The sequence below is a fragment of the Mus caroli genome, unplaced genomic scaffold (genome assembly GCF_978045245.1).
Source record: "Mus caroli unplaced genomic scaffold, Mus_caroli_1 scaffold_2, whole genome shotgun sequence".
NCBI classification, from domain to species: Eukaryota; Metazoa; Chordata; class Mammalia; order Rodentia; family Muridae; genus Mus; species Mus caroli.
Window position 1 is genome coordinate 121,899,594 of NW_028227257.1, and position 22,277 is coordinate 121,921,870.

Genomic DNA, 22,277 nt, shown 5'->3' on the forward strand with positions numbered 1-22,277 from the left:
ACCAGAACCCCGGAGCTCTTGTCTCTAGCTGCATATGTATCGAAAGATGACCTAGTCGGCCATCAATGGAAAGAGAGGCCCATTGGACTTGCAAACTTTATATGCCCCAATATAGGGGAATGCCAGGGCCAAAAGAATGGGAATGGGTGGGTAGGGAAGTGGGGGGCGCTATGGGGGACTTTTGGGATAGCATTGGAAATGTAATTGAGGAAAATATGTAATAAAAATATTAAAAATTAAAAAAAAAGAGTGACAGTCAAAGTCGGTCAGATTTGTTTTTCTGTGCATTTGTCTGTTTAAGACAGGATCCCATGTAATCCAGGCTGGTCTTGGACTTGTTATGTAGTGAAAGCCAGGCCTGAACTCCTGACCCTCATGCGACACCTCCCATGTGCTTTGGTTGCAAGCATGCACCACCATACCTAATTCTTTCAGGTTTGAACTGTTTATCTTACCATCTTCTCCCCTTTTGAAGTTAGTACTAATAATAATTATCACTATCCTTTGTGGGGCAAAGGTGAATTTTTAGGTATTGGTGGGTTGTGTCCTGTGCTTTGTAGTCAGAATTGCTGTCCCGAGACTTAAGGAAGAAATAAAGCTACAGTGTTCCCACTCTGAGATAAGAGAGCGCCAGGTGAAGAGACACTTCTGAGGACAGAATCTATAACAATACAACTGGGTTTTTATCTTCTTCTCCCAACATTCTGTTTCTGTTATGATTATAATTCTCCTCTGATCCTAAAGCTAAACACACTTTTGCCTCCCATCCATCAATATGGGGCTATAAGTAGTGTTGGTGTCAGGAACAAAACTTTTTGAAATGGCACATGTCCGTTATTTAAGTGACTATCCTGGTGGATGACAGTGGTTCTGAGAGACACTATGGCAAACACACTGGTGGAAATCCAGCCAAGTAAAGAAGTGGGAACATGAAGTCCCAACTTCTGATATAACAGATATAAAACCATATGCACTTGTGTGTGTGTGTGTGTGTGTGTGTGTGTGTGTGTGTGTGTTTGCACTTGCACACATACCATGTGTGGTTATCATCTCTAAAACAAAGTTATCGATCACATAATTTGCCAATAGCTAGAAGAGTAACTGTTTCGTCAGGGAAACCTAGGGTTTAATCTCAGCTCTTCCACTTACTGGTTGAACCTCCTGCCGAGTGATAAATATAACAGGTGTGTTTTAACACCACATATACTTTGAGTCCTAGTGTCCTTCTCTGTATAGGAAAGATTATATGTAGTTTCTAGTATAACCAAATCCTGACTTTAACTGCTTATGCTTTTGTCTATACCTCTCATGTGCTTTGGTTACAGACATGTGGGTATAAGAAAGGAAGGAGTCCCACATCATGGTGGGGGCTGGGAGAATCATATATAAAGAAGATGATCCATGAATGGTAGGGAAAGACACTTAGACATGTAGATAATAGGCCAGTCTGTATCAAAACATCTCCTATCTTCTTAATGTACTGAATATGGTGTGCCTTCATTTGTCGATAATGGCAATCCTTCTGTTCCAAACAGTTATCCTTAGATAAAAATCTTGGAGAAACCACTGCATGGCATGAACCTCACACCTAACATTTGAATTCAGTTAACGAGTGCCAACATTGACTCTATCAAAGCTTCCTGGAGCCCAAACATCAGACCCCGTAGAAGAGACAGAGATTACATTCAAAAGATGATGCAGAAAAGGAGGTAGGCTGTACGAAGGCAGGGAGCTGCAGTGTGGAGAGGAAGGGGAACACAGGCTGTGCAGCTGTCTGAAAACCCTCTCACACTCTCTCTCTAGTGCTGGAGGGAGGAGGCGGGTGCGCATGCGTGGACTGACAATGGGCGGTCCAGATACACTTGCTTCCTTCCCTACTCCCTTCCCTTCTGCTTCCAGACTCCTTTCTTCCTCTGCCTAGACTCATCCTCTCTCTCCACATTCCTCCCAGTTAATGTTTGGAGAATTCTCACTTGCAGTAACTCAGGATCTGCCTGGTACATTGAGTAAGAACCGTGGGAACTTAGTCTAAGTACCAGCTCTGACACTCTGGCGTATCTTTAACTTCCTTTGACTTCTGTGAGTTCATTGCCTTTGACCACATCGGTGACTCATTCTATACTTATATACTTGCATGAGAAAAGTCCTTACAAGAAATAATTATCTACCTAAGTCCTGTTTCTAATGAGAAACATTTACTACAAAAGTCAAAAACAGTTTATGTAATTCTCGATCCCAAGAACAATGAATTTCAAACAAAATGGAATAATATGGGAAAATAATAGTAATAACATAATGGTAAATAAAATATATAGTGTGGTAAGTTGCATCATTAAAATTAATTTTTTTTAAAGATAGAGTCTCACTTACCCAGGCTGGCCCTTAACTTGTTATGTAACCAAAGATGATCTTGAATGTTGAATTTCTGGTCTTCCTCCGTCAACTTCCCAAGTTTTGGGGATACTGGCTCTCACTACACTGCCAGTCTATGCAGAACTATACCCTTAGTTTTATTATAAGTATTTTAGTATTTTTATTAAAAAAGAATGGAAGAGGCTGTATGGAGTTCATATACTCAAAGCCCTCTGTACTTATAAGAAAATGTCCTTATGTAACCTTGTACCAAGTACAAGACATATATACTAGAAGGGAAAAAATGAATAAATGAAATGGAAGAAAATAAAGTGGGTTGATTGGTGTCTTGGTCTAGGAAGTAGGGCTATAAGGTATCGTTTAAACACAGAATATTCTTTTCTATGTTTTCCTAATTTTAAATAAGGAGCAAGAATCGCTTTTACAATTTATGTATATGATAAAATAAATAACATAGTAATACAATTCTCCCATTATTATTCCATAATAGCAATTTTCTCATGAAATATTTCTTATAAGACAATAAAATCTTAATGATACAAAATATTGACAAATGGTCATTTTCTGAGAAGAGAATAATAAGGGCGTTGTGAGTCTCGGATTCTTTTATGATTTGATAAGATGAGGATTAGTGAGGTTCCACAATAAATATAGATTTTAAGCTGTGAGCTCAATCTGTTAAGACAATGAATTCTGAATACCCAACAGTACTGTCAATAAAATTATATTTATCTCCAGGGAATGGAGCAGCGAAGTAATCATGCTTGCATTGGATTTAGTTTGGAAACCTTTGTATCCTGTTGGGGTGGAAATGACCATTCATGACACTCACGTTCCAAATTAGAGTGGCTTCATGCATTCTTGGGACTTCTGACCTGTCTCTACCCAAGACTGTGAATTTTATTTTGGAAAAAAAGAGAGAGAGAGAGAGAGAGAGAGAGAGAGAGAGAGAAAACGGCAGGGGAAATACAGTACATTTCCTGACATTCAAACTATTTTTACCTTTACATCCCCAAACATTGCTGGTAGGTTGTGTGTTTTGGTTCCTAAATCCAAGTGATAGAGAATGTCTTCATCCATGCCTTCCAGGTATGGATTCTTAACATACACAGACCGTTTTCTAGGGAAAAACACAATGACGATATCAAGATATTTGGAAAGAAAGCACACCTAAGACAGGATAACAGTCTACACCTATGATCGCCACTAACACAGCGACTGCACAAAAACCTCTCATAATTAAATCTATAATATGGCTAACATTTGTTTTACGATTACTCTATACCATTTAGACCTAAGCATGAAACTACGCCATGCTAGGAAACTGAAGAAATAAATACATTGACTCATTTAATACCATGACCATTCCATTAGATGAGTAATATTAATAATCCAATCTACAAATGAAGACATCAAGGCTCTTAGAAGTTGAGCAATCCCATGCAACCAGGAAATGTACAGTCATCTCTCCTCAGTTCACTCTGTCCCTAATGGTCATTCTCTTACTGTGAGGTTACATAATATAGGGACATGGCTCTCAGACCACCTTTGTTCTAGTGCATGATCAACTGGACATACACATGTTGTATAAGCATGAGCAATCTAACTTTGTCCTTCTGTTCCCTCATCTGTGAAGTAGGGATGATGAAAACTGCCACTAGGCAGGTTTGTGAGCCTTGAATTTCATGATAATTATAAGGCATTGGGAGCTATAGTGACAAACACCTACATTCATGAGACTCAACAACTGATGCACACACACACACACACTGAGACACACACACAGACACATGAGAGAGAGAGAGAGAGAGAGAGAGAGAGAGAGAGAGAGAGAGAGAGAGAGAGAGAGAGAATGCTTGTAAAAAGCCTTATGTGTAGTGATAGAAGTATCCCTTATCCCTATACTTGCAATATTGTGAGGGCTTTATTGAGATATAAAAAGCAGTGTGTGCCCCAAAGTGCTTTGTATTTGTGACCTCCAGTTCTTTTCCTTTAGGGTACACTACTAGGTAAATGCCCAGTGAGATAGTGTCATATGACTGAGTTTGGACAAAGGGATATGGGGACGAGACTTGTCTTTTGTACTGCCTGGCTTTGGATTACATCATCTCCATGGCTATCTGGAGTCCATCCCCTCTTCATCCATGATTTGCATTGAGCCAGAAGCCTCTGAGTTCAGACAGTATTGGTGTCTGATCCCTGAGAGCTTACTAGCTGTGGTCAGTGAGCTTGGAAGTGATCCTCACCCCATTAGAAGGCTTAGGTGAGAAAAAGACCTCAGAGGATGGCGAGCTGGGTGCAGGCTCCTGGGGAAGGTAGGTTGGCATACATCAGAGACAAAGAAAGGAGGAGCAGGCTCAGGCTGGGGAAACAAGAGTTAGCTAACCGATAAATCAAATGCTTAAAATGAAGCCTGAAGAAACATGGCGAAGGAGCTTAAAGAAAGGAGGGGGGATGAGGAGAAGGGATTTATTTAATCTTAATAAACATGTAAAACAAAATTCAAAACTATTGTCTTAAGAAATATGAAACTTAGAAACAGAAGGTGAGGTAAAATGAACCCTTTAGCAGAGCATGGCAATACATGCATTTAATCCCAGCATGCAGGAGGCAGGGGCAGGGGCAGGCTGTTATCTGTGAATCTGAGGGCAGCCTGGTCTGTACTGTGGAATCTCAGTCCAGCCAGTGCTACATAGTGAAACCGGGTCTCAAAAAACAAAAACCAACCAAATCAAAGCCTTTCGTTTTGTTTGGTTTGGTTTGGTTTGGTTTGGTTTGGTTTGGTTTGGTTTGGTTTGGTTTGGTTTGTTTTTTTTAAAGAAAGATCCTTTAATGTAGAAAATGTCCAATAGCGTTTTTTTACCAACATCAGGAGAGTGTGGGATGGGGAACACAATGGAAAGACAAACTTTCCCCAGAGAGAGAAAAAGGGTGGGGGGCCTAGAAGCTTTTGCTTGGCATCAGCCCATTGCTCCATTACCCAGGATATTTCAGCGGCTTCTCACTTAGCCCTACATCCTGGAGCCAGCATCACACTCAAGGCCTGAACATAACACCCCTTTGCACGACTGACAGGACCCTGCTACTTTCCTGACCGTATCCTTCCCCGGGGAGCAACTGTATGCTTCAGTAGCCTTGTCCCACATGCTCTGCTGAGGAGGCATCTCTCAGCACTGTGTCTCCATCTCCACACACTTCTTGGCTTCCTTTTCAGCTTCCTGGTCTGTGCCTGTGCCTGTGTCTGGGTATACCTATGTAAACAGTATACGAAGAGTGAGTTCCAGGACAGCCAGGACTACACAGAGAAACCCTGTCTCGAAAACCAAAAAAAAAAAAAAAACAGTATACGAGTCCTGGGTTTGCTTCCATATGCCAGGATTCCTTGAAAGCAGCCACAAGAAATTGCCTCAATGGCTTTTCTTTCAGAACTCTAGACTTAGTTGAGATATTCTGCCTCTTGTTTCTCTCTCTCTCTCTCTCTCTCTCTCTCTCTCTCTCTCTCTCAACCCCACTCACAACAGTCCTAGCTGGGTCACCAGTCCTTCTTTTCTCACTTGGCAAATCTATGCGATACAAGGTAGTGAGCTGACCCTATAGGTGGGCCCTTAATTCAATCTACTTTATACTTACAAAGCACACTCTTGACAGCCTTCAGTTACTTTGTTTACCAAAATATACTACTCTGGGTATCCGTGATAACAAATTATCTGTCCCTAACTGCAGTGGTCAAGACCTCTAACCAAGAGTCATCTAAAAATTCCTTGTCCTTCCTACTTCCTTCTAAATACTTTAAACCATCTCAACTAGCCTCATGACCTTATACATCTCCAGAGACTCTCATCTGATCTGGGATGTGCCTTAAAAAAACCACCAAAGGGGTTCAAAGGAAAACATTGGTGGCTGGAGCAAAATCAACTGGATGCTCAGAAATTGTTTCTTAAGTTTGCCATCAAACGCACTGCTGATGCTGAGGGCTCCTGCAGTCAGCCTTTGCTCACGAACTTCTCTTTCCACTTCCCTTCCATCTTTTCCTATAAAATGTGGCTCATTCCTTAAGTCCTGCTCAAACATCACATCTTCCGGGAAAGTTTTCTAAGCAGTCTTTATCCCTAATCAATATCTCCCCTCACTGTTGTTCCTAAAGCATCTGTGTTGTACTAATGTTATTAAAATGGAGTTAACTTTCCGTCTCCACAAACAGACTGTAAATTCCTTGATGCAGGCTGTCTAATGCATCTTTCTTTAATCTCTAAGACTGAACAAATCCTATTTGTTAATCTAAATTTAACTGTTCAGAGAGTGAAACAAAATACTATTAGTTTTTTTCTCTGCTTAAAAACATAAGTAACAGGTTCTAAATTAGTTGGTGAGTGATACCACATTTGAAAGAGAGAGAGAGAGAGAGGGAGAGAAAAGGGGAGGGGAGAGGAGGGAGGGAGGGAGGGACGGAGGAAGGGAGGGAGGGAGGAAGGAAGGAAGGAAGGAAGGAAGGAAGGAAGGAAGGAAGGAAGGAAGGAAGGAAGACAAACTCCATGATGTTGCTGTACTGTCACTACTTCAGAGCAAGCCCCTGCATCCCAAAGCAGGACAGACAGAGACATGTACCTCCTTGCTACATTTGGGAGGAGTGAGTCAGTGTTTCTCCATGGTCCTTACACAGAGTGCTGAATGAAGCTTCCGGCACCACAGCCCAGCTCAGGAAGCTGGTTAGAGAAGGAAACCATGTTTCCACCCCAGAACCATTGAATCAGAACCTGCATTTTAATAAACCCTAGTGATTCATATGCACATCAGAGTTCTGGAAACACTGCCACTCACTTCCTCCTCCAAATTCAATTCTACTTTAGATTTCATTCTGCCAAAGCTGATTTCATGATCTGGAGGCTTTCCTTTGGGTTTCCAACCGAACCTACAAACTGAACCACTAAGAAAAACACTCATTCATCTCCAACAACTCTTTAACTGGTGGGGCAACTTTAAAGCTAGAGTCTGATGTTGACAGAGAGTCGTGTCCCACTCTGTCGTGAAAGCATTCTTAAGGGGATCATTCTGTCAGACACAGGAGAAGGCTCTTTGGCCATTTGAAATCTTTTCTGATTCCACATAGATTTTTAGGGTTGTTCTCTTCCCGTGGTGAAGGGCATTAGAATCTTAGTTGGAATTGTGTTGAATCTGCAGACCATGCTGGGTGGTGTGGACATTTCACTAGTCTCTCAGTCAACAAACACAAGCTATCCTTCACCTCTTTATGTCTTCATGATGTCTTGAAGCTCTTTTACCAGTATTCCATGGTTTTCAGGGTACAGTATTACTCTATTTAATTAGGATTGTTTGATTAAGTTCATTTTCAGGCAGTTTCTTGTTAGTATAAAATTTTTTCATCTTTGTTTGCTGAGTTTATAACTTACAACTTTCACTAAACTTATCAGTTCTACTATGGATCGGTTTGTGTGTGTGTTCATGCACACACGCGAGTGAATGCGTATGTATGTGTTTAATTTAAAGTCTTTAACAAGTTAGAGACATCAGACCTTGAGTGGAAATATAAAACTATTGTAGGGAGTAGAAATATAAAACACATGACACTGTGCACCTATAATATAGAATTAAGTTCTAGCCACACAGTGAAATCACTAGATGGACTTTAAAGAGCATCTTGATCCCTTCTTTGGATTTGTGATTCAACTGAACAAGGACACTTGTGTCTTAAAGTTTCTAGAACTACTGATGTCCATCTTTTCTGTGTTCAAGAAGAAAATCTCAAGCCAACACAGTCCTTAGCTACATTCTCTTGTATTATGTTTGTTATAATAATCTCTTAACATGTTTTGGAGATATTCTTTAGATTTCTTGATGTCTGTTTGCTAATTAGCGAAGCTGAGACAAAAATAATTCTAAATTCAAGGCCAATTTAGGATATATAGAAGGCTTTGAGCCAGACTATGCCAAACAGTGGAATACTGTCTAAAAGCAAACAACCAAGTAAGCAAACAAACAAACAAACAAAAAACCCCACACATGATTGTAATCAAAAACAGTGTGTCACTGCAACATGAACGAAAGAAATAAGATAGAAGATCCAGAAATAAAGCCAGCTATAAATGGGCAGCTGGTATTTGACAAAGCTGCCAAAAACACACAATGAAGAAAGGAAAAGCTTTCCAATAAATGGTGTCGAGAAAATTTGATCCCCACCAGCAAAAGAAAGAAATTGAACCTGGTCTTGGACTATGTCCAAATGTCAACTCAGAATAAACAGCAGCTGTACATGTGAGACCTGAAGCTGTGTCACAGTAGACCACAGGGGGAAATTCCACCATATTTGTTTGGAAAGTGGTCACTCTGGTTGGACTCCACAAGAAAAGACAGACAGACAGACAGACAGACAGACAAATGAGATTATACCAAACTAATGGAAGAGGAAATCCATGAGCTGGGAGAAAGAATTAGCACACTATACATCTGACAGGAGCCTATTGTCCAAGTTAAATAGTTTAATAGGACGGGAGTAGAATATGGTTAAGTACAGCCTAAAGATTAGGACAGAAGTTCTCGAAGATCCAAATGTCCCACAAGTATATTTTAAATTGCTCAATAATACTAATCATTTGGGAAATTAACATTTACAACACAATAATATATCTCTTTACACCTGCTAGAATTAGTATTATCAATGGCCAGTGATAATAGATATTGATGAGGGCTAGAGACAAGAGACACCTTGTATACTACTTGTGGAAGCATAAATTAATATCACTAGTCTGAGAAAATATTGGGAGAGAGCTAAAATAGAACCATCATATAGTACAGAAATTTCACTTTTTGTTATAAATTCAAAATAATTGAGATGAGGAGTGGCTAGACAGATGGCTCAATGATTAAAGGCACTGGCTGCTCTTCCAGAGGTCCTGAGTTCAATTCCCAGCAAGCACATGGTAGTTCACAACCATCTGTAATGTGGTCTGATGCCCTCTTCTGGCATGCAGTTATACATTCAGATAGAGTACTCATAGACATAGAAATAAATAAATCTTTTTTAAAAATTTGAGATTGGTGTGTCAGTGGGATATCTGCACTCCAATGTTGATTATAGCACTATATATAATGGTGATATATGCTTACTTACATATCTGTATATATTATAAATATATGTTTATTAGTATATATTCAAAATGGAATACTACTTAGACTTTATTACAGTTAGTTATTTTTGGGTGTGGGTGGGAATGTGCACAGCACATATGTAGAAGTCAAGGACAGCTTGTGGGAGTCATTTCTCTCCTTCCATGGTGTGGCTCCTGTGGACCCAACTCAGGTCACCCAACCTGGTGTCAAGTGTTTACCCACTGAGCCATCTCACTGTCCTCTCAGCTTTTCTAAAGAAGAATGTTCCATCATTTGTGACGTAGACAGAAGTCAAAGTGTGCTAAGGATAGCAGCATCTCAGAAAGACAAACACTGTGTCAGCTCTCCTTTGTGTGGATTCCAAAACCTGTTGCTCTAACTGAAACAGAGAGAAGAGTGGCAGATATCAAAGGCTAGGGACCAGGAAGGGGTGGGAAAGTCACAGGCAACAAAGAGTTCCACTGAAGAAATTTTACCTTCAGTGAATGATCTATACCACCTTGTCTGGTAACCACAGGTGATACACATACACGTCCAACTTGCTTTCAAATAGATTTTGAACATTCTTACCTCCAAACAATGAGATATTTTGGAGGTGTTGGATATAAATCAATAGAATTTTCTACAACACATACATAGTTCGACACCTCTAGATGGGCTGAGGATATAGATCAGTGATTGATCTAGCATGCATGAAGCCTTGGGTTCAGTCCCGAACACCATAAACCAACCAACCCACCAACCAACCAACCCACCAACCAACCAACCCACCAACCAACCAACCCACCAACCAACCAACCCACCAACCAACCAACCCACCAACCAACCAACCAACCCACCAACCAACCAACCCAACAACCAACCAACCCAACAACCAACCAACCCAACAACCAACCAACCCAACAACCAACCAACCCAACAACCAACCAACCCAACAACCAACCAACCCAACAACCAACCAACCCAACAACCAACCAACCCAACAACCAACCAATCCAACAACCAACCAACCCAACAACCAACCAACCCAACAACCAACCAACCCAACAACTGCTGAGCCATCTCTCCATGCCTTTTTTAAAGCCTACTTTTATTCTTTTTCCTAACCAGTGTTCTAAATATTTGTCACCAAAAAAAAAAAAGGGTGCTAGCTGGGAGGTTTTTCCATTTTCCTTTGCCTTAGTATGCATATTTCTCCATCTCTCCTTGGCTTCCTTGAAGGAAAGAAGTTGGCTGGAGTGGTCTGTTTGAGCCTGGAAGTGGAGCACTGCCTGTATGCTGACGTCATGGCAAGACATTTCCCACAATTCTCAGGGAATCAGAGGGAATTTATAAAAATTCCTTAAGCCTCGTGAAGACTAATGCTCTATTATGTTCTGTTAACCGGAGGCTGAAATTAGAGTTTAATTTGTAGGCAGCTTGGGTAGATTTATGTCTACCTTTGAGATGAATAACATCCAGGGTATTTCAGAAGTCGATTCTATGTCAAGTCCGTCCATCACAAAACATATGAAATTACCCCATAACACACTCAACACATATTAACGTGCCGTAGGCACCCCGGGGCCCTTTCATTATTTCTCAGGTACAGACCATGGTCCTGGAATTAAGCACTGAACTCCACAGTGAATTCCAGGCTGTACTTTGAATTTATTTGCTCCTGTGGCTTGATTAAAATTCTCATGGTTTTTGTAAGTTCTTTTGACCTACTTTCTTTGTCTTTTCTCCCTTTTTTCTTTATTATTACTATGTGTGGTTTTTTTTATCATGTTCTCTTATAAAGTTGTGTGGAGGTGGACATGCCAGGATGCACGTGTGGAGGTCTGAGGACTGTTTTGTGGAGTCTGTCCCCTCCTTCCACCTTTCTCTTGGTTCTGAGGAGTGAACACGTGGTCAGGCTTGCTCATCAAGCACTTTTATCTACCAGCCTCTGCTCTGTGTTCTTACATGAACCAACTTGCCAACTCCATAAAAATCAAAGAATGAAAAATTTTCAGTGCTCTTTTTTTCTGTGGATTTGTATTATGAACAGTATTGAAATACAAAAATTTAAAATAAAATCCAAGGGACACTCGTCTGACTGAAACAATGAAGATTAAAATTACTCACCTCTCATATGTATTCTTGTCAGGTCTCATGGATCTATTAGAAGCAGGCAAAATGGAAGCCATACTCTGCAGTGGGCAGATAGCAGGAAAAAGCAATATTAGAGCCTGCTGTTAAATTACAGAGCTAATCACAGCGATGCAGCTTCAAGTCAGAATACCACCTTCCCTTCAAACTTAGGTTTCCTTCTGAAATTTCCTCTAAAATCTTCCCTGAGTATTTTGAACTCCTCTGACAATGTCAGTACACTGTCCCTGGATGGCTTTTTATACTCAGGCCAACTTGTAGAGAATCATTCCCCCAAAAGATAAGCTCCTTTGGAAGGTGTGGCATCATTTCTCTTTGCCCAGGTTGGTTAGCTTGTTAACTTTGATCCCAGCACCTGTCCAGGGCATGTGACCTTGATCCCAATGTAGGGCAGGTGTGACCTCCCAGCCTTATTTGCTTTGAGACAACTGTACATGAGTGCAGGCCTGCTTTCAGCTTCTATGCTAACCTCGTCAAAAATGTGCCCAGCACTCATGAGGACTTTCAGTTCTCAAATGTTTCGTTTTCCCAGCCTGCTCCACTACTTGCCAATTTGTTTGTGTTCTTTGTGATTGCTAGTTAGGAGAGCATCCAATGTCAAGACCTCAGAAAGGTTCCTTTATCTGAACTTTGCCCATTTGAACTCATACAGAAGGTCTGATGTTTAAACAAGGCTGGTTTTCTGAGGCCTCCTCAATTAACCAAGTACTAGGTTGACTCTAGCATCCACAGAACCATGTCTCGGGGTGTCAGTCCAGGTAGAATAGAGTTATAGCTGCATATTTTCAGAAAATATGGTATTTTTATAAAAAGAAATCTGTTAATTAGTAGCCTGTGGGGTTGTGCAGGGCTGTTATTCTAGAACTTAGGAGTCAGGATAGGAGACTTGCTGGAAGTTTGAGTGCAGCCTGGTTTACAGAGTTCTACAACATATATGGGAATAAAGCAATCCCTGCCTCAGAAATAAAGAAGGAAGGAAAGAAGGTAGGAAAAAAGGAAGGGGGGAGCGAGGGAAGAAATGGGGGAGAAAAATTATGGATTCTCTGTGTTGTCCAGCGTATTTCATTCTGGAGTAAGGAAACCTACCTCATCATGATCCTCCCTCTCATTGTTCCTATGGGAGTCTGCTGACATTCCATATGGAGCAGAGCTTTGAGAACATTGGTATCATGGATTTTAAGCAAATCCGAAGTTAAAATATTCTGAAGTGTCAAATAGCAGCGGGTGTATGGTGGCACTTCCTGATGTGTGTGGCTTTCTGTTTAAGAACGTGCATTACAGCCAAGGAGCAAATACCATGGATCTTAACTTCGAGTATAGGTTACCACACTTTCTGCTGAAAACCGTGGCTTTGGCTTCTTTTGGTTCATCGTAGCCAGCTGGCAAAGTTTTTAGAATGGGAAGGTGAATGCATGTTGGGGAATAACCAAGGTAGCCTAACCCCTGACACTGCCCATCTGGCATTTATAATTTTACCCAAATTATCCAAGAACCATTATGAAAGTTACCTTAGAAAAGGTAATGATAGGTACAAAGCAAAATAACTCCAAGCAGGAGAGTTGTCTTCAAATTTGGGACCTTGGCTCCTGTCTGTAGCTTATAATTATATGTACCTCTCAAGGCTCTTGGCACTGCAAGCTGGTCTACCCACTGCTCTTTCCCAACAGTCACTGACAACATTGACACTGGCTGTTATCGGCCCTTTAGTTGGTTGTATATATGCCATATGTCTCCATTTATCTTTAGAAGATAAAGAGGAAGACCACCAAATTACATCAGGCATTTACGGCTGCTCCTGACAGGTTGAAAGTGCTAGCTAATTAGTTATTATGTAATTAATTATCTCAGTGAGAAAATTAGGGTAATTAACATGTCTATCTCCAATACAGATTCTGTCAACCAATGATCCCCCGGTCACTAATAATGTCCGAGAGAACAAGCTGAAGTGTATGTACTCCATAAAACAACTTTTTCCTGCCCTGGGCATTAAGACCAGTAGTCATGATGTAAGGGAAGTTTAGATAGACTTGGAGGGTCTATGAAAGGCCAGTATCAGGTGATGTCTTGTAAGGAATCTGAAATCATTCTCTCCTGATTTCAGTCTTCTAAAGACTAATTCACACTCTTACAGTGAGCTGTTCCTGAAGACCTAATAGGAATGGGGGAAAGTTTTGTTTTGGGAGAGCATGTCAAAGGTTAACTCGGGCCCAGCCCCTGGGTGTTTGCAAACATGGGCTGTGACTCCTTAGAGCAGGGATCAGGAAGGCCCTGCCTTAGCTCCACCAGAGTCTTGCTCTGTGGTGTCAGAGCTACAGTGAAGCAAGCCTTCCAGCCTTCCTCCACTGTGCCAGCCCCTGAGGCTCCTCCCCACCTGGACTATTTTATCCCTAGCTTAGTTCTGCCTCCAAACCCCTAATGTTCAGCCTGGTGACTTTAGGTTTCTCCTCTATGGCTGCGGTTTCTACTGAGTCCAGAAGACTTAGACATGTGGGGTTAAAATCCTGCCTACCCACCTCCTACAGCAGTGTTCTGTAGCTCTAAAGAGGGGTTTGCTTTTCAAGCTCCATGTTAGTTTAATGTTAGTGCTAATTTCTAGGTATTTGCAACAAAACAACTCTAGTGGCTTTTGTTTTTCTTTTAGCATGCTGGAATTTTTAAAAACCAAATGTCTTAGCACTTTCAATATTCATACTCAATAATGCCCACCTTATCTCTTTTAGTAGTAAGTTTCATCTGCCCTGAGACATGATTCTCAGGATATTTTCCCTTAAGGCACCCGACCTGGTTGTGCAGGTATATGGTAACCTTCAGCAAATTATCTCTGTTCTAGGAACAACATCCCTGACAGGTATGAATGAACTTCTACACATGTCCTGCATAATAGTGAAGTACCACACCCCAGTCCCGTTTTCCTTCTTCAGGATGAGTAGTTAAGGGCAGGCATGGGGCTACAATGGGAACTTCCTCTTTCAAACCAGATTCCCCTACTGGACTGTGACTAGCTTACAGGAACTCTAGAAACATCTTAGTGTATCCACTCTGGTGTTGCATAGTTTATTTATAAGTTTGCCTTCCTTCAGTAATATTAACTGAGCACATACTATGCCCAAGAAGTCTAGGAAGTGCTGCAGATAAAGGCACGAGTAAGACAGTTCTTACTTCTCTTATTTCTTTTGGAAATATGTTATCTACGGACAGAGAAGACCCAAGTTTCCACCTTTCTCAAGCTTGTCTTCCTTATGTCAAAGTACTTGTGGTGACTATATCGGCAGCAGCTCTTGTGTCTAGTGGTCGGCTTTCTTGATCTTTTGGTCTTTCTTTCCTAATCCATCCCCGGCTCTCTCCTTTTTATTGTAGATGAATTGCAGTGAAATGGTAAACTTTATTTTGCTTTGGAAACTCCAGAAGCCCTATTAGTAGTGCTACGTGGTTTCCATGGCCAAATATTTGCAACGGAGTGGCACTGGTGGCCTCTTTTGAAAATCAAATTTCAAAAACTGAATGCCCCAACAAGGTCTCACTGAGTGTAATGCACTTGTAACAGTCACACTTGATGAATAGGCACCTAACTCCTTTAATAATGCCTTTCACAGGTGCTTTGTGCAAAGTATCCCAAAGATGCCTTATTTTCTATTACCCATCTAGGCTTCCTCACTATTTCCCACCCTCCTGGGAGTCAGAGCAGGGAGCAGTGGCTATAAACTTCCTGCTCACTTTCTTTAAGAGAAATTCTCAGCATATCTGGCTTCCCTCTGCCCACTACTCCTCTTCAAGGTGACCCCACAGAGTGGTGTGGGTATGAAGGAATTTCCTTGACTTTTTGGCAATCAGGAAGAAGGCTCTTTTGTGATTCTTTGGTTCTTTTGTCAGGTGGCAAGTCAAACATTGTCTGCAGTTTTTTGTGAGGTTTCTGGGACTCCTTGCATGTAGTTTATGGGTTCTGAGAGACAGTTAGGCTGGCTAGCCTTAATGTACTGGTTCTCAACCTTCCTAATGCTACAACCCTTTAATATAGTTCCTCATGTTGTGATGACCCACAACCATAAAATTACTTTTGTTGCTACTTCATAACTGTAGCTTTATTACTGTTATGAATCATAATGTAAATATCTGATATGTAGGATGTCTGATATGTGACCCATGTGAAAGGGTTATATGTAGGCTTAGATTTTTTTAAAACCTACTTTTAATAAGGGTTCTTAAACATGTCCACTCCCTTCTAGTCCAAAGATAGGGGAGAAAAGATGGTAAATAAGACAAGGGGATATGGACCTGTTTAGAAGTAGTTCTTTGGGGGAGATTCCAATCCCCATTTATCAGGATACCAGCAGCCCAGCTCAGTAGAGTCAGGATACCAAACGCACATCAGCATCAGTGGCACAATCCAGCAGAAATCACCAGGCCTCTGCCGAATTGGCACAAGTCAACAGCAATGGCCAGGACCAGGATGCCAGGAGTTCTCTGCCATGACTCTCTCAAGACCAACAAAGTGTTGTAAGGCTAGTTATGCAAGTGTTCTGTCACTGTCTGTTGAGTCCTGTCTATAATCTCTCCAAACATCATATGCCCTCCCAAGGGTCTTGCCTCACCAAAACACCACGTGAGTCTGCATCACATGACAACCAGAAACTTCCACTTCAGGGTCATTCAATCCCTAAAGGGATCACAACCCAAGGGTTGAGAATTGCTGCCTTAGGGGTCAGTGGTGTGTTTCCTGAATATGCTAAACATGGCTGAGCTCAGTAGAGAACTTCTCCCTGCATTGAAACCCCTCCAGAGCCAGGTGGAAGGAGCCCACCAATGATTTTTTTTTCCCAACATGACATGGAAATTCTTTGAAACGATGAGCCTATACAAATCTTTGTCCCATTAGTTATTTTGGTCAGGCATTGTGATCACTGTGATACAAAAGAAACAAATAGAGAAATTTGGGGCTGAATAAGGGGTTGTACTATGAATAATTCTGTGTAATTTTTAGCCCTTTAGGACTTAGGCTCCCAGGCTGAGGTATGCCTGCTTGGATGTATGCTGCTCCCTCTCCCTGGAAGGTCATCCCTTGGAGTGTAACAGGATGTCTTGTGCTTCTTCTGTTTGCTCTCCTTCAAACTAGAAGGTGGGATCCCTTTTGACTTCCCGCTGCATGGGTCAATTTTCTTGATCATTCTGAGTTCTTTCTAGTTTCTAGTTAGCAATCTCTAGAGACTGAGTGGAGACAAGGCATGCAGACTGCAAGCAGCAAGACTATAGAGCCATTCAAGCTTATTGGTGCTCACATGACGTCATCACATTCCCAGCATGATAGACAGAGAAGCTACAGGAATTAACATTTTCCTTTTTAGGCCTTGGTCTTGCGTTGGTCCCACCTTTCCTTACAATTTCCTGTTTCTTCATTTTAGAATAGGAATGTAGGAAAATACACCTTCTCTTTTTCTATTTTACACAGGTTTACAGACATAGGGTTGGCCTTGAGCCTCAGATGAAAAATCGAACTTTGACATTTAAACAGCCTTGAAACTGCCAAGTTTGGGGCAGGGCTCCTAAAGCTGTGTTTAAGTGCTTTTTATATTATGGGATGACCATGAGCCTTTGAAGAGTAGGGAAGGGATATTCTGTTTGGAATCTAAAAGGTGCTTTTCAGACTCATGGTATAAATGGTCAGTCTCCAACTGGTGCGGCTTTCTGTAGGAAGTGATGACTTGAAACGCTCGGTAGGGGAGGCCTAGCTGGAGAAGCAGATCACTCAGATGGACCTTTGTAGGTTATATAGTTACACAGCCTACCTACCCCTCGCCCCTCTCTAGATTTGCTTTGTGCTCCATGGGCCATTCTGAGCCTCCTCTGCAGCATGGCTTCATCATCATGAATGGAGCTGGTGCCTTTGCTTTTCCTGCCATGATTCATGGAAACTGAGCACAATAAATGCTTCCTTTCTTGAGTTATTTATATCAGATACTGTGGTCAGAGCGATGAAAAATACAGTCTATTCCCCTTGGAGCTGAGAAGTGAGAGGAAAAGCTTGTTCTTCCAGCAGCATCCAAATGAAAAGGGTGTTATTTACACTCTGGCTTTTCTTACTGGGAATATGAGTATACATTGTGGCTAAACTTGAAATATCCTGTGCTCAGGACTGGAGAGATGGCTCAGCAGTTAAGAACACTTGTTGCTTTTGAAGAAGACCCAGATTCAGTACCCAGTTTCCACATGGTAACTCACAACCTATAATTACAGGTCCAGAGGATCTGACACCCTCAGGTGGCCTCTGTGGACACAACCCCACACACACTCGGGTTCTCATGCACAGAATATAAAAATAAATATATATATTTTAAAATTCCTATGCTCTAATGGATGGCTTTAATGCAAACACCGTACCACAGAAAGTCAATAGAAAAGTCAAAAGCCAGTGACGCCATAGCCCCATATGACATGGTTAACAGAATTATTTAAGACTAGAAATGCTGGACTCCCAAATATAATGGGTTTTCATTTTTAGGATTGCTCTGTTCTCACTTCCTGAGAAAGGAAGTATGAGGCACAGAATATCAGACAAAATTTAAAAAGAAAGAGAGAGAGAGAGAGAGAGAGAGAGAGAGAGAGAGAGAGAGAGAGGAAGGAAGGAAGGAAGGAAGGAAGGAAGGAAGGAAGGAAGGAAGGAAGGAAGGAAGGAAGGAAGAGAAAAGAAAAAAGAAAAAGTTTATCTTCCTGAAACAAGCATGGTATTTTAAATCAATAGCAGTAGGGGATCAAATTTTTAAGCTTTTCACTAAGCTCAAAATAACCACTTTCAAAAATAATAACCACATTCAATCTAGAATGGAAATCTGAAGGACGAAGGAGAGAAGATGAAATAGAAAGAAGAATGTGTCCCATCGGTGCCTGATCAGATCCCCCTGGGCTGAACCAGGGCAAGGCAGTTCCTGTGCCACACCACATTTAAGCCTGGTAAGAACCCAGTGAATGACTGTTATTATTTCCCTAGCTTCCAGTTAGGAAGTTAAAGCTCAGAGCGCTGAACGAGGTGATGGAGATCAGAGTTCCTATAATACTGCAAACTCACAGAAGCCCCACCCACTTAACCAGTAACACCTGTACAACCTGTCAAGGCCAAGAGGCCAAGGACACCGCAAAAGACAGGAATTTGCTCAGGGTCTTCAAGGTAAAGTAGGATCTGAATTTTGGGTTAACCTCTTCAACCTTGTATCCTGGGAGTCATAAGAATTTATTCAGCTCATTTACGGAAAAAGAAGCCATGGCTGGGCTACGGTGGATATGAGTTCCATGGGCACCGTCTCACTAAAAAGAAGGGCTGGTTAGAGGGCTGACTTCAAAATCAGCTTACTGCCAGATTTTAACTAGACCTTCAATTTAAAATTTAATCACCTGATGTTTAGGTCATGTCAAGAGCACAACTTCCCGAAGACTTTCTGTCAAAAGGCACGCCTGGTTCGACATACCACCTGGGGCTTGTTCTGTTCTCCTCCGCAGGACACAGAAAGGTGAGTTAGAGACACACAGCCTGAGGTGTTTCTCTGACCTCCTCACCAGCTTGCTGGCTGTCCTCACCTTTCCATTGACCCGAGCCTGTGTTTGTTTTTTCAGCGATGCATACAGGAACATTCAGTGTACTGGGCAGTCAGCCTTGCTGGGAAGGAACCTGTGAGTCTGTAAGCCAGTTAACCACACTCGTCAAGGAGAGGGGGCCAGTTTCCTTCGGACCCAAGGCTGAAGTAACCTCAAACATACAATTTAGATTTGTGTTGTTACTGCTCAGTGCCACTAACACTGTGGGGGTATGACATTCCAAAGCCAATTGATTCTAATTTGGGTTTGAGAATACCGTGTTTTATGGCGTTCCCTCAACACCAGTGACTACAACATGTTGGCTAAACATTAATTCTTTCCTAAGGAGGTAGAGCCCTTTGTTACCCAACCACAGCTGGGCTTCTGTTTCTGTCAGTGGTTTGTCTAGTTATAGCCTGATTTTCACTGCTGACTTTTAGCACTTCACCTTGGTTTGCTTTTTGTTTTCTGTCCCTTCTGTAGTTACTGGTGTTCCTGTGTGTGCTCTGCACATTGAAAAGGTCCAGCCACAAAATATTTAAACAAAAGGAGATAGACTCTTAATCGGTATCTGTCGAAAGGAAGGATTTTTGTTGGCAACCATATGAGAGGGGATTGAAAATTGCTTCTAGGAAAATATGTAATAAAAATATTAAAAATCAAAAAAAATAAAGTGGTTCTTTGTTTCGAAAGTTAAAAAAAAAGAAAATTGCTTCTTAGTATTTACTTATAACTACACAAGGAGGTTTAAGATATCTGTGGACATTTAACTATAACATCTCATAAAACATGACAGGTGCGACTATATACTATATATACATTTACATCATGCTACACATTGAGTGCCTTTTATCCCAAAGTCTAGGTAGGAGAAATGCTTCAGAACTTGAATTTCTTTCAGGTTCTTAGTCTGTATGTATGAATAATGAGCTATCATAGGTGTGGGTCCCAAGCACAGACACGAAGTTGATTGATGTTTCACATACACCTAGCCTGAAAATACCTTTATTCAACATTTAAAGTAATTTACACATGAACCAAAGCATGTATACACCGAACCACCAGAAGTCAGATATACAATGTATCGTCTGTGAACTGACATGGCAATGGTCCAAAAGTTACAGACTTTGGAGCAACTCAGACTTCACATTTTTGAGCTAGAGATGCTGTGTGTGTGTGTGTGTGTGTGTATACATACATATGTTCTACAATTTGTTCTTTTGTGCTGCATTGAGGTTTTCCTGCAAACATGCATATTTACAATTAAATGCATGAATGAATATATATATATATACATATATATATACATATATATGTATATATATACATCTTCATGTGTTTACATGAGTTTCGCTAGAACACTTGGTCATAGGTTGATATGTAATCAGTTTGAATTAGATATTATGACACTACCCTATACAACGATTCACCAAGTTACATCATTGCAAATCATGCATGCATGATTTTCTATTCTCCATATTCTTACCACTAAATCTGGTATTATAAGCTACATAATTGTCTTGCCAATGTGAGTGTTGTATAGAGTATATTCTATATTTCCTTAACTCTTACTAAGGTTAAATTTTTTAAGATTTATTTGTTTACTTATGTCCATGAATACTCTGTATGTGGGTATGCTGTCACTGTCTTCTGACACACCTGAAGAGGGCATCAGATCCCATTACAGATGGTTGTGAGCCACCATGTGGTTTCTAGGAATTGAACTCAGGACCCCTGGAAGAGCAGTCAGTGCTCTTTAACAGCCAAGTCATCTCTCCAGCCCTGGGTTAAATATTATTATGAATGTTTAATATGTAGTTGTGTTCCTTCTTCTGTGATTTACCCACTCATAGTCTGTTTGTCTTTTAACTTTTCATCTTTGTCCTACTCATTTGTAATTCTTGGTATATGTTGGGCACTAATCTTTTGTTGGGCGTGTATTTTGTTCTGTACTTTTAAGCATTTTCTGTCAATGTGTTTTAAGAATTTATTCAATTAACTATACACAGGCTGATTTTTTTAAATACTACCTTTGGGCTGGGTGTGATGGCACACACATTTAGTCCTAGTACTCAGGAGGCAGAGGCAAGTGAATCTATGAGTTTGAGGTCACCCTAATCTCCTCAGTGAATACCAGGATGGCAAAGACTAGACTACAGAGTAAGTCCCTGTGACATAATAACAAAAACTCCATCTTTCATCTTCATGTGATGCATTCAAAAATAACTGATGCTAGTTGTAACCGCACAGGTTTTAATCCTAACACTTGAGAAGTGGAAGCATAAGAAGTCAGGTTCAAGGCCAGCCTTGGTTATGACTACCTATCTGTCTATCTATCTATCTATCTATCTATCTATCTATCTATCTATACAGAGAGGTTTATTTAGGGTATGTTTGGAAACAGTGAATGTATGAGATACAGAAATGAGACAAGACAGGAGGAAATTTTTAAAAGGAGAAACAAGGCTAAATTGATAAAAAGAAAAGAAGAACGGAAGTAGATAATACTATTTGAAGAGGAAGAACAAAAGGAAAGAAATAAGGAGAAAGGGAAGATTTTACAATACTGAAAAAGTTCAAAAACAGAATTTTTAAATGTCAGGAGTAAAATTTAAAAATGTGGATTTTTATAAAGCCAGTAAGATAAGATAATAATACTAATAACGTATCAGAGGTAAAAACAAAACACAGGACAGAGAGGGGGCGGGGAGAGGGAGAGGGAGAGGGAGAGGGAGAGGGAGAGGGAGAGGGAGAGGGAGAGGGAGAGGGAGAGGGAGAGGGAGAGAGAGAGAGAGAGAGAGAGAGAGAGAGAAAGGAAAAAAACCACATTGCCTGAAACAAGTAAGAAAGTGTGTAAACACATTAGATGAACATATGAATGAGAACAGTAAAATCACAAAAACTCTAATGAAGAAGAGAAAATGAAGTATTGGAGCAGTTCCTTTGTGTCCTTAGGAGTTGGAGGCTCCCAGAGATGCTCATGGAGTCGGGGAGCCTTGTTAATCCCTTAGTTTGAGTTGAGGAGGAGTCTGTCTGTGCCTGCCATGGCTGCCCTCCCAGCTGTTGGTTTCTCCCTTTGTATTATC

The 22,277-nt window shown here is 41.0% G+C and overlaps 1 protein-coding gene and 1 long non-coding RNA gene across 10 annotated transcripts in view; one reads left to right on the forward strand and one right to left on the reverse strand.

Moving 5' to 3' along the window:
- The window catches only part of Upp2 (uridine phosphorylase 2), a 50,970-nt gene extending 31,869 nt beyond the window's left edge, over positions 1-19,101 (reverse strand). The window contains exons 1-5 of one of the 7 annotated variants that reach the window (XM_029474488.2): positions 19,012-19,101; positions 11,608-11,672; positions 5,469-5,624; positions 4,620-4,679; positions 3,376-3,493 (exon numbers count right to left, since the gene is read on the reverse strand). In XM_029474488.2, the coding sequence (XP_029330348.1) occupies positions 3,376-3,493; positions 4,620-4,679; positions 5,469-5,624; positions 11,608-11,669 (396 nt within the window). In that variant the 5' untranslated portion in view covers positions 11,670-11,672; positions 19,012-19,101. Of the gene's footprint in view, positions 1-3,375; positions 3,494-4,619; positions 4,680-5,468; positions 5,625-11,607; positions 11,877-19,011 lie in introns of those variants that run through there. The other 6 variants (XM_029474489.2, XM_029474490.1, XM_029474493.2 and 3 more) reach the window with 6 other exon arrangements.
- Positions 12,336-19,965, forward strand: LOC147005915 (uncharacterized). Of its 3 annotated transcripts, none has more exons than XR_015046533.1 (4): positions 12,336-12,615; positions 18,444-18,573; positions 19,023-19,127; positions 19,231-19,965. It is a non-coding gene; the product is annotated as an uncharacterized LOC147005915 (long non-coding RNA). The 3 variants fall into 3 exon arrangements; XR_015046534.1 differs by lacking the exon at positions 12,336-12,615 and adding an exon at positions 16,566-16,744; XR_015046535.1 differs by lacking the exons at positions 12,336-12,615; positions 18,444-18,573 and adding an exon at positions 18,591-18,787.
- The last annotated feature ends 2,312 nt before the right edge of the window (positions 19,966-22,277 follow it).